General features: G+C 41.0%; 1 protein-coding gene across 3 annotated transcripts in view; it reads right to left on the reverse strand.

Annotated features, from left to right (window-relative positions):
* aopep (aminopeptidase O (putative)) overlaps positions 1-18051 on the reverse strand; it is a 73206-nt gene extending 55155 nt beyond the window's left edge. For all 3 annotated transcript variants that reach the window (XM_058636061.1, XM_058636060.1, XM_058636062.1), the window contains exons 1-6: positions 18010-18051; positions 16012-16883; positions 15330-15499; positions 14746-14992; positions 13711-13927; positions 13222-13346 (exon numbers count right to left, since the gene is read on the reverse strand). In XM_058636061.1, the coding sequence (XP_058492044.1) occupies positions 13222-13346; positions 13711-13927; positions 14746-14992; positions 15330-15499; positions 16012-16841 (1589 nt within the window). In that variant the 5' untranslated portion in view covers positions 16842-16883; positions 18010-18051. The remainder of the gene's footprint in view (positions 1-13221; positions 13347-13710; positions 13928-14745; positions 14993-15329; positions 15500-16011; positions 16884-18009) is intronic.
* Positions 18052-18418: the final 367 nt, after the last annotated feature.

Here is an 18418-nt window from a genome sequence, read left to right on the forward strand (position 1 = left end):
GTTGCCAGCAAGCCAACATGCTGGCGTTAAGAAAGGATATACAACTGGAACGTTATTCCAAGGCAATAATGTCCTGTCATCGTTACCTATTGTTAAGATACTTCACTTCCACAAATTCTGTTGCCCTCGATGAATTTAAGTTCAAATGTCAAGTCAATACACCAAAATATGGGTGGACTAAGTGAACGGCAGATTGTACAATTAAACCTAAAATAAAAAATACAACTACTGCACGAAATGTTCATACGCTCCACTTCAAATGGAAAAAGGAATACAGCACACATGACGTCTTATAGCCATGAAACAGCACTGGTAGAACATGATCAATTGAAGTGCTCCGTCAAAGCCAAGGTCATGGCTGAAGACTTCTCTGTTGCATTCTTTACTTCTTTCTTATGTAACAGGCTCTGGTTGTCCTGAGGGGCTTAGGGCCAACTCTGTGTGAGAGGCAGGCTGTTCTTCAACAGAAGAATGGAAAAGAGGTCACAGAGGTGCAAATGAATGGTCTCTCTCACTCCTGTGGCCCACATAACAACACCAGACTGTCTAAGGTTCCTTTCACACTCTCTAGATCTTAAGTGTCCAACTAACATCGACCTGCCATTGGTGGGAGAATTTATGGCGAACTGCAGGTCTCTACTGAAAGCATTTTTTCAAAGAATCAAACCACCCTATGACTCCAGTTGCAGCAAACACACCGGTGTGAAAAATCTGAGCCAACTTGCCTGATCTCAGTGTGTCTTTAGGGTCTCTTTTGAGACTTTATAGTGCATCTGCAATATATATGCAGTGCGGTCCTTTATCTGCAACTGCTGAGACACACCAGCTACATTTACTTCAGCTCTAATATTGACAGTTCATTCCGACAGCTATGGTACAGTAAGCCCACATAGTAGTGACACTGATGGAATATAGGACGGTGGAAAATGTGCTACTGCTGAAAGATAAGCATCTTAAGTTATCTTGTGTCCTTACTTACTAGCCATAACCTAATTATGGTGACATGTTCAGACAATTACAGAGGAAAACATAGTAAAGGCATAGGTTAGACCAGGTCTGCCACTGTCTATATTGGAGGAAAATTACATTGGATATCTGAAAACAAGTAAAAGTAGTCCGCATTTCCCAGAGGGCCTCTTTATCAGATCGAAAGCAGGGAAAATGTAAACATCATACAACATGGTCTTAAGGGCATCATTTCAGAGACAGCTTTTCAAATCTAATCCCACATTTTCCTGATTACACAAACAAAGGCTCTCACTGGAGCAGGGGATGCTAACATTAGCCTTATGAGTTTTTTGTGTTTTTTTGTAGTCTAATCTTATTCCACCACAATTGGAGAAGCATGCCTTTGTTGTCAGTTCCAGCTGCGCATTTGTCTGCGTCTGTGTGTGCAAGAGTGTGAAACACAAAGACAGTCTTTCAGAGACGGCTCTTGCACATGCTCCTCTGAGGGAGGCGGAATCCATTACTACAGTGACAAATAGTGTCATCCCACCATGGTGGAGATGAATAACAACAGCATCTTTCACATCCGCTGATACACTGAGTGACATTAGTTGACATCAGGGACATGTCAGGGATACAGGCATGGGAGGATTTTCACACACATCCTGGCATATGTAATGCCTGCACCTTCATCTCTCCCCTATGGATCTGAGAGTAAAGTGTGCTGTGGGGATGATTGCTTGTGTGTCTACAGTTTCACTGCTGTTTTAAATCAAATTAAGTCTTTACATTTGCACAAAGTGTTGCCGAAGTGTGTATTTTGCAAATTGGTAAATGTGACTTAAAACTGTAGTGCGTAACTTTTGGATGTAAACAAAAATCCATAATATTCATACCATTGTCCCACTGTGCTGATTAAGCCAATCACCTCCACATGACTCTCTCTGTGTTTCTCAATATAGCAGTGTTTCGATTTTGCCTGTTTTCAAATGGAGGACGGAGCAAACAAATAATGTTACATTGTTTGTGTTCTGCGAAGATCAAACACAGGCAGAATAATTCCATCAGCAAAAACATGCAGCCTTAAACTGGGAAGTGATTCAAAAGCAAATGCCTCCACCAACACGAACATTCACAACCAAATTTGACCCATTAACAACCCTTTTTTTTGAGAAAGTCACAAATATGTGAAAAGAAAAATGCTCTCCTGATGATATACATCCACCCCTTAATCAGATATGTTGCATAAGTTACCAGGCCAAGTTTAAGACAGACACAAAAGGCAACAAAAACAACTTCTTTGGTTAGTGTAATTCAGTGAACCATTGCATCACCACAGGCTGTGAGTCCATGGCAATACATACAGTACATCTTCATCTCACCAATGAAGCTAATTTGATGTTGATGATGTTGAGGAGGATTACACACAAATATGGTGTCATACCAAAACACAACCAACATCCAAATGGAAACAAACATGAAAGTTGTAGGCTGTAGTCCTGAAGTCTACAACCAAACTTTAAGTAGTTTCCTATTTTACAAGTTAATTTTGTCCAGATGTTAAATCTGTTTTAGAGAACCCAACAAAAGGTCTATTGAAAAATAAATTTGGTCCATGCCCTTTCTTCAAGGTTACTTCAACATGTTGACTGTACATAACTTTGTATTTACTGATGTAAATGTAAGTTTATATGCAACCTTCCGTGCATCGATGAATTAATAATTGGTAATGCCCTCTCTCTCTTTGAATTCTGTTCATTTTTTTTAATTGACTGCTTCAGTGACTGTGCAACAAATTGCCCTTTAAAGATTAATACCAGACATGTTCTTTTAAAGATTGTAATAAAGAAATTATATTTTAATTTCCGGGACACTGAACCGTAATTTTTTTTTCTACCTTTTCCTTTATATGTACTGGATCTTGTGTGCTTATTTTCATGGATCCAGCCAGTCCATCACAGAGCCACACATATAGACAAACAACCATTCACTCTCACACTGACACCTATGGTCAATTTAGAGTGTCCAATTTGCCTAATCTCCAAAAGGTGCTCACTATGTTTTCATATTTAAAAAATGTACAAACATTGCTTTGGCTTCACATCCACAAAGGGATGGACAAAGATCATAATGATGAGAGGCTTTCTGTATCAAAAAGTATTAGAAAAAAAACCTGAGGTGACCTTTTTGACCATGGAACCCCTACTGGCTCTGAATCGCACAAAATAAAATACTGATTAAAGCCTGTCTGTGCTTTCTCACACGACTCTGAGTCACCCACGGTGACTTGGCCCTGAGCTGCAGAGGTGTCAGGGCCAGGGCAAATTTTCAATTTAGTAAGACACAGATTGCTATAGTGATTAGCTTGTCCATTTCTACATCCATTATTTATCCTTCCATCTCCCCATCCATCGTTCCTGGCTGTAGGCCATTTTTCCCCCAGTGGGACACTTCCATGCATAATGCAGCAGGAGCCCTATCATAGTCCTGTAATTGACATCCCAGCCCAGCTCAGCTCATAGCTGAGACACCAGTAAAACAGCCCCACGAGATATAGGAATGAGGAAAAAAGATGATGAGTGCTGAGTGAGTGTGTAGGGTATGTGTAAACGTGAGTGGCAGCAAGAAACTAATTAAAGGTGATAAAACTAAAAAAAACAATCAAAGACAGATGGGCTAAAATGTGACAAAAGAAATAAAAATAGGGAATTGAGGATGTGGGTGTGTGAAAAGGAGTAAGAAACATTATGGAAAGAGAGAAAATGACAAAACAGAATAGGAAGAGAGCACATACTCTTGTTTGTCATCAAGTTTTGCTGTTTCTCCAAGTGCAGTGTTAACTCCCTGGTGTGATATTTGTGGATCTGCTGCTGAACCACTCTGACACAAGATCGATTTGATGGGGAAATTTTAACACGTTTTGCACATAACCACATGCCCGTGCAGAAACATGTGGGCAAAGCCCTTTAAGACACAATGACAGACAGGTAAGGAGATAGACAAAAGGCAAATGGAAAACAACAAGCACTCAAAATTTGGGTTGGCGCAGACTGGCCTTTCTTAATGTCAGCTTACGGGAAGAAGCTTTGTCTCATTTTCCCTCCCTCTCGGACAGAGTCTGTGGGCTATTTTAGACACAGGGGTCTATTTGACCAAACTCCTACCACCCTTCGTTCTTTTTTAACAAGTCTGACTTCAAATGTCTGGCATTCCAGGCTGGCTGCAGATCAGCTCTCTGCTCCCAGACAGGGCCCCACAGGGCCAGGACAAATGCCACTCCATGTAGGGCCTGATCACATGAACAAGGGCCAAGCTGGGGCCCCCAGAGAGCCACCCCACCCACATACACGACATTGCATCAGAGCCTGAAAATAAATAGCTAAATAAAAAGATATCAGAGGTCATCAGGAACTGGGAGTCAACTCTGCCACTCGGTTGAGGCTTTGTTGTGCCAACGCATGAAAACTAAGCGGTGTGTTTCAACGTTAGTTTTTAAACTGCTGTCAAGTACTTAGAGTAAAAAACATTCCTATTATTCTCACTGGTATATATATCACACTGGTGGTATCAAAGCAGGTCAGAACCTGATGAAATTACGAACAATATTTGGTGTGCACAGAGATTTAATAAAAAAGATAACAACTATATAAGCTGAAGGCATAATGTAAAACCCACATTAACCAACAGAAAGTCACAGGCACAGACATGGACACACACCCACATACTTTCAGCAAATCCACTTTGAATCCATATCAGCTGGGAAGTGATAACAGATGTCTGATCCATCCACCTAATAATGATCCACAACAATCCACAGTGCAGTTTGCTCCTTGTTTAGTAAAGAATCCAAAAACTGATGTCACTCCAGAGGAATGTTCTTGTGAGTGTATATGTGTGAGTGTGTGTGTCTGTGTGTATGTGTATGTGTGTGTGTGCTTGCATCTACGTCCAAGATGGTGGAGGAGGGAAACAATTTAAACAGCATGGACCCCTATTTGTCTAGAATTTAATGTAAGCTCTCTTTATGTGGATAAATGTTGGTATACTGCTGTTATACTGGAGACCACAACAACAGCTGTGTTTTGTTTACTTCCTGTGGCGGCTGTCTTTACCACTCTAGACAGGTATGGACAATGATGAGTTCAGGGTGGTGGAACTCACTTTAAATATCAGATGTCAGATAAACCCGGTCTATAAAACAAGAGTGCGGTAGTCGACGGGTGAATAACAAAAGCATATAAGTGAGAAGCTAACAAATACTCACTAAATAAGCGTTGTAAAGGATTATCATAGCTATTAACATGCACATCCCATTGGAGGCTCTCTTTTCTCTTTCACAAGGCTATAATATCATACATTTTCTTGCCTGCAGGATAATAAATCGTCATTTTTTCCTCTCTCTTATGTAACATTGGAAAATGAGACGATGTGGAGAAATTGAGATCACTCAGTACTTTAAGGCCGTATAAGAAGTGTTTGACAGAATGGAAAGATGGATGAAGGCTAAATCGAAGTGAAATTAGCCGACAAGAGCAGAGCTGTCTCTTCATCTACAAAAGTTTCAGACAAGACCCTGCAGCTGAAACACAGTGTGGGTTAAAGGTGTTTGCAACCACCAACTTACATAATAATACAACAGCACATAAACGTTAAAATCACTTTGATAAATACAAAGGTAACAAGGTAAAATAAGAAAAAACAGGTGTTAACGTACAAGGAAAATTATTTGTCTGCAAGTAATATTTCTTCTCACTGTCAAGTACAATCAACTTTTAAAAATAGGTCACAATATAACTGTAAAGTTTTTATTTTTATGTTTAAGCTAAATTATTTTCTAAATCAGAATTGCCATGCTATAATAAATATTTGGATTATCACAGAATCGTATTGTGATATTATTGGTATCATGGCCCATGTATCGCGTAACGCATCGTATCATAAGGTTCTTTGTGATCCCCACCCTTAGTCATATTGTAGGATAAAATAAACTGATGTGCCTTAATATTTGGACATCAATGGAGCTCAGTAGAGTCTTTTCAAATGGTTTATTCACAATAAGGGAAATAAAGAATATTACTAGCCTTGTCCTTTGAGACAGATTTGGTAGTGGAAGATGCGTGCAGAAAACAAGAACCAAAAGTTGGGGTAAAATATTTCACAGGGTAAATTATATAAACCTTGGCTTAATGGTGCTGAGGGGATCAGTGAAGTGAAATGATGCATCCTTTCAACACTCATTAATACTTAATAATGAATCACATTTCAGCCAAATACAATACAAGTCATTTTGAAGGAAATGTGTGGCCTGGCCAATCAGCAGACCACCTGACAGACCTGACAATACAATTCACAGAGCCATGTCACTAGCATGGCCAAAAACAGCCTTTTATGGCAGCAACTATGAGACCAGCTTGGAGCACAGCTCGTTCCGCATTGATAAAAGCAAACACAGACATCGGAAGCATTACCAAAAGCATTTCACAGCACTTTGTTTCAAATGTCTCATTTTGGCCGGTTCAGCACAGGCGTTCTATAGAGATTAAATCGTCTGACTTTGCACAGAGAAATGAAATTACCCCCTAGCCCCTAGGCTGCAAAACCACACACATAGACATCCTAGGTAGCACACCAACAGCAGCAGCGTCCCCTACAGCATACAATGGACCTATCCATCTTTCCACTGAATGGGACCTATGGACTCATCCATTAGTTAGGAGAGTGGGTGTGCACTGACAGGCCTGCTTTGCTGCAGCACCTAATCCAGAGTTATGGCACAGTGTGTCTGTGTTACTGTTAAATGTAGTACTATATGCCAACTGTTGCTAGCAGGTTCACATCTTAGGGCAGTTCCAAGCGACACACCATCACTCACCAACCACCCACTATAATTGCTGCACATTTGGCACCTGGGGACAAGACAGCATATATGACGGTGACTATAAATTTGAGCAATGCTGCAAACACACCCGAGAAATGGTTGATTGATAGACATTTCAAAAACTGTATTGCATATGTTGCTACCCAGTCATTATTGGAGGTGTGTGTTTACACTAAAAATGTACAATATTTTCCTGTAAAGCAGGGGAAGAGTTAAAAGATGGCTCCTGCATGTGTGAAAAGGTACTATAGCAGAACAGGTAAGTCAATACTGCAGATAGAGAGGGGAAGCTGAGAGGCCCAAGATAACTGGAAAGGAATGTCCCCGCAATAACAAAACACTTGCTTAACTTGACCCTGCTATCTTCATTAAGGGAACAGAGAAAGGTCTGACCAAAGAGAGACAAGGAAGCAAGAGAAGATGAATAGCAGTAGCCAGTGCTTGTGAGGTTTCCCGTGGGTGTCCCATGTCTGTTTGACAGGAAGTGAATAGAGGAAAAGGGGAAACTGAAGAGAAAAATAAATAAAGTTCACCTAAAAATCTTGCAATCACTTTCAAAGTGTCCACAGGACACTCCCTCTCCTTCTGTCCAGGTGCAGGCACGCAGAGCCGTCTTTTCAGCTTCTGTCTCTTTTGTGCGGCAATACAGAAGAGAGGGAGATCCACTCAAGGCGGGAAGAAAGAAGCACCTCATCCTTGACAATTTGATTAACAGCTGTCTCCTGTGCCAAAAAAACACGACCCCCCACGCCCCCAACCTCCCCACCCTCAATACTCCTAACTACCTCCTGAAAGAGCAGAGTCTGTGTCGCACACTTCTAGGGTTACTTCACAGATCAAACTGGAGAGGAGAGCAGAAAGGCAAGAAATCCACTGAGACATCAGACGGAAGTGGGGAGGACAAGCAGTGGGAGGACCGGGAAAGAAATGGAGTAAGGAAGAACAGAGAGAAAGGGAGCGGCACAGGTCAACAAGGAGGCAGGAGGTGCAATTCAGTAAGGGTGCAAAGTGATGGGGAATCATAGGCAATGAGGCGAAAGACTGTGACTGATGCTGGAAACTAGAGCAGGTTAAGATTAACATCTTTTTATTGGCATTTTGTGGACTGCTGTTATATTTCATTTACTGTACTTTAGAGACATTTTAGAGAGTAACAAACAGTGATGCCCCCCCCCACCCCGCAAGTTAATGACCTTTCCTTAATGATCACCTTTATCTTTTAAATGCTGTCGGTTTTGAATGATTCAAATTTTATTTATTTTAAGTTTATAGTTCATAACTGAAAATATGTGTGTATTTATGTTTATAACACATTGGGTAAGAATTGATAAGGTGCCATGCAATTCACATGCTTTATTAATGGAAAAAACAAGCTGAACAGAGCAGCAGTGTGAATTTCTTGTTTGCTTTTGCATTTTTTAAATGTTTGAAATAGATATTTTATTTTTCTTGCAGTTGTGTCGCCATGTGGGAATAATGTAATGAAAGAACAATTTTTCTGGCGCTGAAATAAAGCGAACCCAGTGTCTCTGCAGGAGAGGGTAAATCAATCTAAAAACCTGTGCTACACTTTGGGAAATGGTCAGCAGTAATGGTGAGAGTATGCAATTTCTAGTTAATGGTTTAAAACATACAAACCTACTGGTCTGGCCCTATAAAAGATGAAAAAGAACTGGTAGTGCACTGGAGGGTTCCAGTTCAGCAGGGGATTATCCTGAAGGGTACTAAGTCCCCCCCCCCCCCAGGAACAACAGCTCACTACTTCCTCCCAACAGGGACCAATGACCAATGCAACATCCTGCAAGCTCATAAACAAACAATGCAGTCAACTGAAGTCAGCCTGAAAATCCTCCAGTGCCACTAAGAGAGGTCAAGAGGTACATAGCAGTCATATTTTTTACCTTGTGCCTGTGACAGTTATATGGCTACATAGTTTGGTTGTACTGCAAGTGGAATTGCAAGTTTAACTACATGATTCATTTTTTGTCCACTTCTTGCAGGCTGCCACCTTGCATGGGATGGTAGTTGTGTTAGAGGAATAAAACACAATGGTAAATGTAAAACTGTGGACACTCATAGATATCCTTTGGGAGACTATGAAAAACTATGTTGCCAAAACTATGCTGTAAAGATGTTTATGGGTTGGCAAGTTGTGCAGTGTGCTTAAGTTATTCTGCTTGAATAAAACTGTGATAATCAAGGAAGCTGGTAATAAAGGTGCAGTGAGACATGCTGAGAGATATTTTTACGTGGTTCTGGGTTTATCTGAGCCCGCCATCAAGTGGTGTAGAGAGGCCCTCCCTTCCCGTCACCAAAACAGCAACATCAAGGGACATAACATACAGTAAATGTGACTTGATTAAAGCTCTGACGATTTAACCAAATAACATGGTAGCGAAAAACAAAACCTCACCTGAGAAGAAGATAACAGGCAGTGACAAATGATGTGTGTGGCATTCCTATGATGTAATCCCATGGCACACATCCTTAACCCCATTATTTGAACAATACGTGCATTCATACAAAAACAAGCACAGGAATCTGCCTGTCTACAGTGGAGCAAAACAAAACCCACATCACCCGCACTACTCGGAGGCCTGTTTCAACACTTGTGTCATTTCTCAACAAATGCAGGGAAACTTCCACTCTCTCGCTCTTTGGGCCTTCAGTCAGACATGTCTTCATATTTGGCCATGCATCTCTGATTAGGCCTATCAAGTTCAGCCAACACTTCAGGACTCATTGACCTCAGCTTCAAAAAGCGCAAGGAAATGCCGTGCCCTTCCTGTCACTCCCAGTCGGAACCAAATAACGTGGTTGTGATGCAGTTAAGAGATTGCACATCCAAATAGAAACAGAAAAAAAAAGTGTATGAGCTAAGGCAGAGGAAAAAAAAGACACATTACTAATAGCTACTACTCAGTAAACAGCGAGTGGTCCGACCATGACAACTGGGAGCAGATTCATTAGTATTTACAGCTTCAGTTTACAACTTTCCCATGTCCTTCAATCTCGCAGGACAAAGAGCTTTTTAAAAAAAGGACTGGAAACAGGAGTAACTTTTAGGGATTCCCCTACTGTGTTCAATGCTTTCAACTCTTTTCTCCTCTTGTTTCCTCTCATTCAATGTTTAACCATATTGTATTTTTGTTCCTCTCCCTTATCAGTCTTGAAAGTTTTACTAATAGCTCTGGAAGAGGTTCACACAGCAGAGCTTCTAAACCCCCCACCCCCACCCTCTGTGTCCGGTTTGTCATGGAAACTGACGAAAAGACAACAAGAAAATGTGGACAAGACAAAAAGAAAATCTATTGCTCGGCAAAAAATATGCCTGATGCGGGATATCTGCATCCATTAATAACTTCAACTCTTAGAGCCAAAGTGGAGTATAAGGATTATGCAGGAAATATAACAGACTGATGGTTTAACTTTTACACAAAATAAACTAAATTTGGTTATGCAAAATCCTCCAGACTGCTGCCTGGCTTAATGCCCTGGAAGCAACATTTGTGTGAGCCTAGTCCTCTTTGTGTTTGTGTGTGCACGTGGCAGAAAGCCTTGTGGGTGCACAGTGTACGTGGCACAGCCCTTGAATGCAGACCTGCCCTTACTTGACTTCTTAATCTTCGTTTTCCTGCCCTCCCTCTCCGTATCTCAGTGTAAAAACTTCACGGCGCTGTGATTCCCCCTTACTTTGCCTTCACCCTCCCTTCTCTGTATCACACTACAACAGTTTCATGCCCCCTTGCTACTGCTCCTTGGCCTAAAGCCCCTCCTCTCCTGCTGTTTCCACTAGGGCACTGCACAAAAACTTTGCTTGGCTTCATCCCAATGACTGGGGCCCACATACCTCCCAATCCCAAGATTAAATAGCGCCAGTCTCTGAAGTCCTTCCAGAGGCTAATGGCTTTTGTTGCTGGAAATAATCCACACATCCTCTCCCACATCCTGGGGGTCTGCTGGCCTATCATGAATCCTGCCTTTGCCCTCTTCATCCCTTTCCCATCTCTATCTCAATCTAGGCTTCTATTTTCGTAGACCTCCCTGTCTTCCTATGGTACCACCCTGTGGTTACATGCAGTGGCAGCATGCAAGACTGAACCACCTGCATTGAGGGTGGGATGCAAACAGTTGAACCATGTAGAGTTTTATAGGGAGTGAGTGCAGGTGCTGTCTGAAGCTTAATGAAGGCCCTAAATCTTTTCTCAGTCATCTGCAACTAACTAGAGTTTAAGCAGCCAGGGCAAAGGGGAGAAGTGCCTGGGAGCTATTCACATACAGCAAAGAAAATATCTGTTGAGCAACTACCACAGAAGAACAGTGTCTGTGTAAGCATTTAATGTCTGCTCTAAATAAACACATCAGAGAGACATACTTTCTCAAGATTGGAGGGGGGTTGTTTGTAAATGACAGAGCACTCTGTATTTTGGGTGAAGTAGTTAAAACAAATATGCAAAGTTGAGAACAAGATCCAGACTGTAACCATCTTGTCAACCTCTATACTTCAAAATATCTCTGATTGAGAACAGTCTTGGAAATAACGTCAGCATTTCAGGCAGACTACATTTCAATTTAGGCATGAGCTCATATCCTGTAGAAGGGACAACCAAGAGTGAGGAAGAAGACAGACTGAGAGACAGACAGACTTCACAACTCACTGAAACTGTGCTCAGTGACCACCATGCTTTATTCTACATGTATGGTCTTTTATGTTTATTTAATTTTGACACTATTCACATAACTTCTAGCTGGTTTTCTATCACAAATATACAACCAAAGCAGCAGCTGGAAAAAAAAACCTACACACTGCAAAACACTATAAAACTTGACTTTGCTAGATGCCAAGCTGAAGAGAAGTTGACCAAACAACAAGGTTGGGAGGAGAGGGGAGGCAAAAATTAAAAACCAAGATGTAGTGGAGAGCGGAGAAGTGGCACAAGCTGATTTTTTTACCATTAAAGTCAAAAATACGGAAAGAGTGCGGAGGTGGGGGAAAAGCCCAGGAGAAGGAAACTGAGGGTGAAGTGGGAACAAACAAATACAAAGAGGAGAATTATCTATGGTGCATATTACAGTAAATCTGTCATCCTGTGGCTTAGTGGCCACCAACAAGCCCACAGACCTCCACTGAAACTACACACACACACACACACACACACACACAAATACACATAGGTCTAGTGTGGAGCAGAGAGCCTGTTGACCACCTGAAACCTCTGAAAAAAAAAGGAAAACACAGAAGACTATGTACTTAATGACTGAGTAAGTTGTGCTGTGCCCAGTGAGTGGGTTAACCACCCTTTTCATTAAGAGGGTCAGGGTCTGCGGTTAAGATTTGAAATTAAAGCAAAAACAAAAAAAAAAATGAATGGAGAAGGAAGAACCATGATATGTTTTGGAAGAGGGGACGGAGAAATTGAAAAATGGAGTAAACTAGGCTGTCTTGTGTTCAGAGATGTTCAGAGATGTTGTGGGTAAAAATTGAGAGGAGACAATGAGGGAAAAGTGTTGTGAACTGTTTAGGACGGAATGGAGTAAGGGAAACAGTGAGAGATGAAGAAAGTAAGAGGTGCTGAGTTTTGGAAGAAGACTGAAGGAAGAGAAAGAGGTCAGAAAACACATTTAAAAGTAGAGGGTTAATAATGGGACAATTACAGAAGACAGGAACAGCATATGGAAAAGTGCTTCAGAGGAGGCCTGGTAAAGAGAGTAAAGATTCCTTGGTCTGCCAACTTTAATATATTTACATTTTGCGCAGATTGACCCTAGTACTGCTTAACTTTTTAATGTTACCTTTCTTGCTGAGAAAAATACATAGACAGTACCACATCCTAAAGAAAACCAAAAGAAATGTCCCACAGGGAAGTGTTGAAAGCTGTTTTGTTTGGGAAAGAGGAGGGATGACAAGTGATTGAATAAAGCTTAGAGGGAGTTATAGCTGAACTCTTTAATTCAGTAAAGAATTTCAATGTGAAGAATCTCCACAAAAAAGATTGAGACAGAGTGTGTGTGTTTTGAAATCTGAAGTATGTCATTAATCATTTGAGCCAGAAGTATTTTATTACTTGAAAAATCAAACCATAAGCAGCAGGACAAAGTTGAGAAAATAACAACGTGCTGAGTTTAGCTTCAGACTTCAGTGTGGCAAATCTTTGATATTCTGTTTCCTGACAAGCTGTAAATAACAATATGCGGACACCTTCCTGCAGAACACAGGGATGGGCATGCATATTCAATTATTAGCTTGACTATAAAGAAATTGATCAGTTACGGTCACTATTAATTAATGCATTTTGGACATGGAATGATCACCTTAACCTTCATTTCACTTTTCTTCATCCCTTTAACTGTATCTTACTCCCTTCATAAAATTGTTAATATAAAATTGTCTTTACCTGGCCATGCCCAAACTGGAGAACCCTGCAGGAACAATGAGAACATCAAGGCGGGAAAAGGGGTGGACCCCAAGAACGGCATGGGCTGCAGCCAAACATCGTGGCAACAGCTTGAAGACTCCCATCTGCAACGGGAAAGCAACAGGTTTCTCGAAACAGACCTCAGAAAACTACAAGTTCCACTTAAAGCAGCAATTGTTGTCACTTGAATGTTTTACAATAGTTATGGCTCACCTATGATGAGCTGAGAACTGAGTAAATGGACACAAGTCTGTCACTTGATATCATAAGTGTTATGTCATTTAAATCCCCAATATAAAGAATGTTTTAAGTGGATCTTATGAGAATACAGTGACATACATTCATCAGTCTGCCAAGAGATGGTGGTTGAAAACATATGGTATGGTGATACAAACATGTGCTGATGCTATTTCACTCTTCTAATCAAATAAAATATAATTAGCTCAGCCTTTTTTTGATAAACTCCACCTGGGCCTGTTGCAGCAAGCCAATGGGGCCAAACACACGGTATGGAATCACCCGCTGGGACCTAGACGACTGCTCAGTAAATCGGCAAGGGTAGTCACCATGGGAACAAGAGACTCTGCTGTCATCAACCATGCCTGAATAATCAGTTTCAGAAAACTCCTCATCCTCAAGGGAAGCGTAAACCAATGTAGAATCTGAGCAGGTGGTCTGGTCTCCACTGCAGCAGATTATAATGGGGGAGAAAAGTTAAATCCAAGGTTAATTACAATGATTTAATGAATTTTCATACTGAGAGAAAACAGTTCTTCAGTTGGTGAACCAAACATGGCACAGATAAGTCCTGTCTCTCTGTACTAAGCAGGAAAATATGTAATACATATACATAACAAATCACAAATCACAGTAATCCCAAAAATACAGATGTTTTGACATACAGCCTCATTTCTCTTAAAACCAATACCCAACACTAACTCAACACTAACTCTATCCTCAGCATCAGAACTGTTCCAAAGGTTTTTCGAGCAACATCCAACTTTCCTTCCCGCCAGTCAATGAAAATAAAGGCCTTCCTTGTAGTGGGAGATTCCTGGGGCGTGTAGTAGGCTACGGCTGGGCTGCTGCTGGAGGAAAACCATGAGGGGAGGAGGATGATTACTGGAAACCCTTGGCAGCACTTCCAACTTTCTGGCCAGTGAAGACGAAGACCCCAGCCCAACCCTGCCCTGCCCACGGTGAGCCAGCTCTCACTAATGTTAGTCTGTGCTCTATGTCCTGTACTTCTATAAAATTTTACTCACTTCAGCTTCTTTTTGCTCATTGCTCTTGGGAACTGTACCCAGCTCGCTATGGTGCAAGTGTTTAATGTATTTGCCATAAAACACTGAGTGAGTGCTGCATCCTATCCATCCCCTTGAACTTTGACTGCTCAATTTCATGAATGGAAAAAGGAAAGTTTCACCATAGAATGCTGAAAGTCCAGACTTACATTATTAGCAGAATGAGGCGAAATAACACAGAAGATAAAAAATATGATACCTGCCAGTCTGGAGTGGAGAGCCCTTTATTACTTTGCTGGATAAGCCTCCAGTTTCAGACACAAGCTCAGCCTCAGTCTGCTCCCCAGACCCAGGTTTGGCAGTCATGCCACAATATGTCCTGTCCTTCACCCCTGGTTCCAATGCTGAGGGAATTTCTGCTGTGACTTGGCACCAGTGGCCCACTGCCAAGGTGAAGGTGGAAGCAGGCATGGGCATCGTGACGAAGTAATTCCACACTGAAAAACCTGCAGAGTAGAGAACGAAGAAAAATGTTAAAATGTCAGAGGTAGGAAGATTAAAAGACATTTATATGACAGCTTTTAGAGACAGAAATGAAAGAGAATTTTTGGAGTCAATTGCCAGTTTGTTCCATTTCATTATTCAGTCACGTGTTCTTCCTCAAAGTTAAACTTTAAACGTAAGCAACATTGCAAAACTTTCATTTTGTGAAGATAGAAGAAGCTGCACACAGTACAGAATAAAAGCCTCATGGGGCAAATTTGTGATGGTGGCCTATAATAATAAAACCTGACTTTAAATCGACTGGTTGCCACAAAGTGTATGTTAAAAAAAACAGCTTACGTGTGTCTCCATCCTCAGTGGGTACAGCTTGCTCCTCTCCACTCATCAAAGCCAAACACTCACTAGGGGCCCGTACTGATGCCTGCCATGTTGACATGGCAACAGGCGGCTCCTGGCAGGGGAAGAGGGCTCGGTTGTTGATGGGAGACCCGGCAGTGTAAACACACACCCTGGAGAGGTAAACAATGGTAAACAATAAACAACCTTCATTTAAATGCGTAAAGGATTCACCAAATGCACACAGAGAGAACAAAATATCCTGAAAAGCAGGTTTTCGGGAATTGATGAATGTGTATTTACATTCTGTTTTAACATTCCAGGATTAAAACATTTGCTTTTATCAGACTGATACAGTCTTTTACCTCTTTTAAACAACTGAGCTGTAAGACATTATGTGCTGACGCATTCACCACCTAGCTCTAATCAGCCATTTCAAACACATCATGCTTCATGGTCCCATGACAGAGGTGGAATTTAGTGGAGTTTAATGAGCATTTACATCATATTTGGGCTTTACAGACTGTATCCGATTTTACTTACTGCTTCTTCCAATATCCGATCCAGGGAATTTGACCAGCATTAGACAAATAACAATACAGAGTATCGTCTTGGCTCATCCCTAACTAAAAAAGAAACCATTGTTCAACCATATGGTTTTAATGATTACCACCATGAGACATACCTGCCATCCTGGTCATTGATCCACTTCACAGAGCCGCCTGTTGGCCTTGTTTCATAGCAGATCCGAACAGTGCGAGGGAACTCCTGAGGAGACGTGACCCCCGTCTTCCTTATCTGCAGACTCCATCTGTCTCTATGAAAATGCAGAGAGCTGCCATCCTTAGTACCAGGGGCATGGCTACACAGCAAAAAGAGCTGGTTCTTTTGCCTCCATTGGCTAGAAGGCAAGGATATGAGTTTCTCAATAAAGGCTGCTTGTGGGTTCACTGAACTGAACCCTAACCTCTCTGATGTGTGGCCTGATGGGAGACTAGACATGGCTGAGACAGAGGTGACATCCACCTCCTCGATCTTTGACACATCTAGGTCACAGCAGTCTAACACAAAGGTGAATTCACAGTCACTAGTGGTTTGCCACAAATGTGAGGAATGAAGACTTTTTGTTTCAGCTGCAGTCTTTGACCCAACCCCCAAGAGGGTCGGAAATTCATCTTTTTCTCCAACACCAATCATCTTCTCCGTGCTTGTCAGAGTGTTCTCGGGTCCTTTTGTTCCATCCTCTATTATATCCACATCATGAAATCCATACGCTGACTCCTGACTCATTTCAGCATCTTTAGCTTCATTACCAATTGCAGGTCCAATGCCACCCTTAGCATTAGTTTTACTCCCACTGCAAGGCTCCAGGAACAGAACAATACTACCACTGATGACCTTCCTTTCAAAATGAACACTCAGGTCCAGCACATAATGTCTTACAAGTATATGGTTAGTATTGGCCCGTAGTGGAAGGTCATCCGTGTCAGGATTTAGGTCTTCATTTGGTTCCATGTCACACAAATGGCATTAGGGTTAAGCAGAGAATGGGAAAACCTAAGAAGAGACCAAAAAATACAGCTTAATTTATCTATGTTTATTATGTGTGAAAACTTTTGCAGTCAGAATCATTCCATTCAGCTTGCCTGGGGCATAAGGGAAGTTTGGCAAGACAGAGGTGCAATTACTATTTACAACACAAAAAAACATTCAGAGGTTATTGAGTGCAGGAAAAGCCATGGTGTACCCGATCAAGTTTGTTTAAAACATCCATCTCTGGCCTTTATGAATCCGTTTCTCTAATAATCTGAATTTTATTAGTATTAAAACATTAATTTCATGTTGCTGCATATCCATTTCCCACAAGCTTTGTAAAACATGATTACAGCTTCAATGTAAACTGCTGGAGTAAACTATGAAAATAAACTATGAATGAGGCTCTGCTTTAAGAAAGCAATCTATTTCATTAGGGCCATTGTCAGTGATTTCCATAAAATGTATTAAAACACAGCAACGCAATCAATGCTATATTAACACAGACAATATTGGATTTATGTATAAATTGCATCATAGATTTGATTATAAATTTAATTGTATATAATGAACAGACTGAAATCAGCTTGGTATGATATGATCTCTTATTTACTTTTAATAATTGAACTAAGCATTGATGGTTGCTATGGGCTTAGTGAAGAAAAGACAGATCAAAAAAATGATAAATGACTAAAGGTTATTAATTGAGGAGACATAAACTCTGACAGGTCGGGACACAAACGATGCAACGCCTTTACAATGCAAGCAAAACAGGTAAGAGCCTGCCTTTCATTCATAATTTATTATTATTAAAGGTTTTGCTACATAGCAAGAGAATAACTACTTTAGTACAGGTTTAGTGATGGTTAAACACGCTGACACACAGATATTTAACTCAGCAGGAAGACAGCAGTGTGTTTTTTTTAAGTTTTCAACTTTGGTGGCGTGAAGCTAACTTTGTCAGTGACATGTTAAGCTACAGACTCTCGGGCTAAATTGACACAAAAGTCCGTACACAGCATAATAACATAAGCAGCAAGGTCACCACTAAACAGACAGCAGCGTCACTGTGGACAACGGCGAGTTTAACAGCGTTTGACAAAACAACTGCGGGGAGAAAAACACATGTACCACGAGTTTAGGATACTACCTTGTTGTGAATGAAACACAAACAGACATTGCAATCTCCGGGATGTGAAGTCGCACGACGATGACGTCACAACGACGCGACGACATCAGATTGTAGTTTTTCCATGGATTTTTCACCCGGATTCCTCCCACCCGTCAAATCTCGTTAAATATATTTTAAAACGCGGTAAATGTGCTTCACGTGGTATGTAAGCTATTTTAAATAAATGAATGAATTTGCGTTTTAAAGACTAATATTGTTTAGCGTTTGTCTTATAAACTGTCAAGGACAAAATGTGCCACAATAAACCAGTAATACCCATAAGAAGATTAGACTTTGGTGGTAAAAAGTTATTCCTTTATTTATTTACTTACCTAAATCTTATATACTATTACTGGGTCTTTTAAAAACATTTGTCTGTTTTGATCCT

This window comes from Solea solea, chromosome 8 (assembly GCF_958295425.1).
Source record: "Solea solea chromosome 8, fSolSol10.1, whole genome shotgun sequence".
Classification (NCBI taxonomy): Eukaryota; Metazoa; Chordata; class Actinopteri; order Pleuronectiformes; family Soleidae; genus Solea; species Solea solea.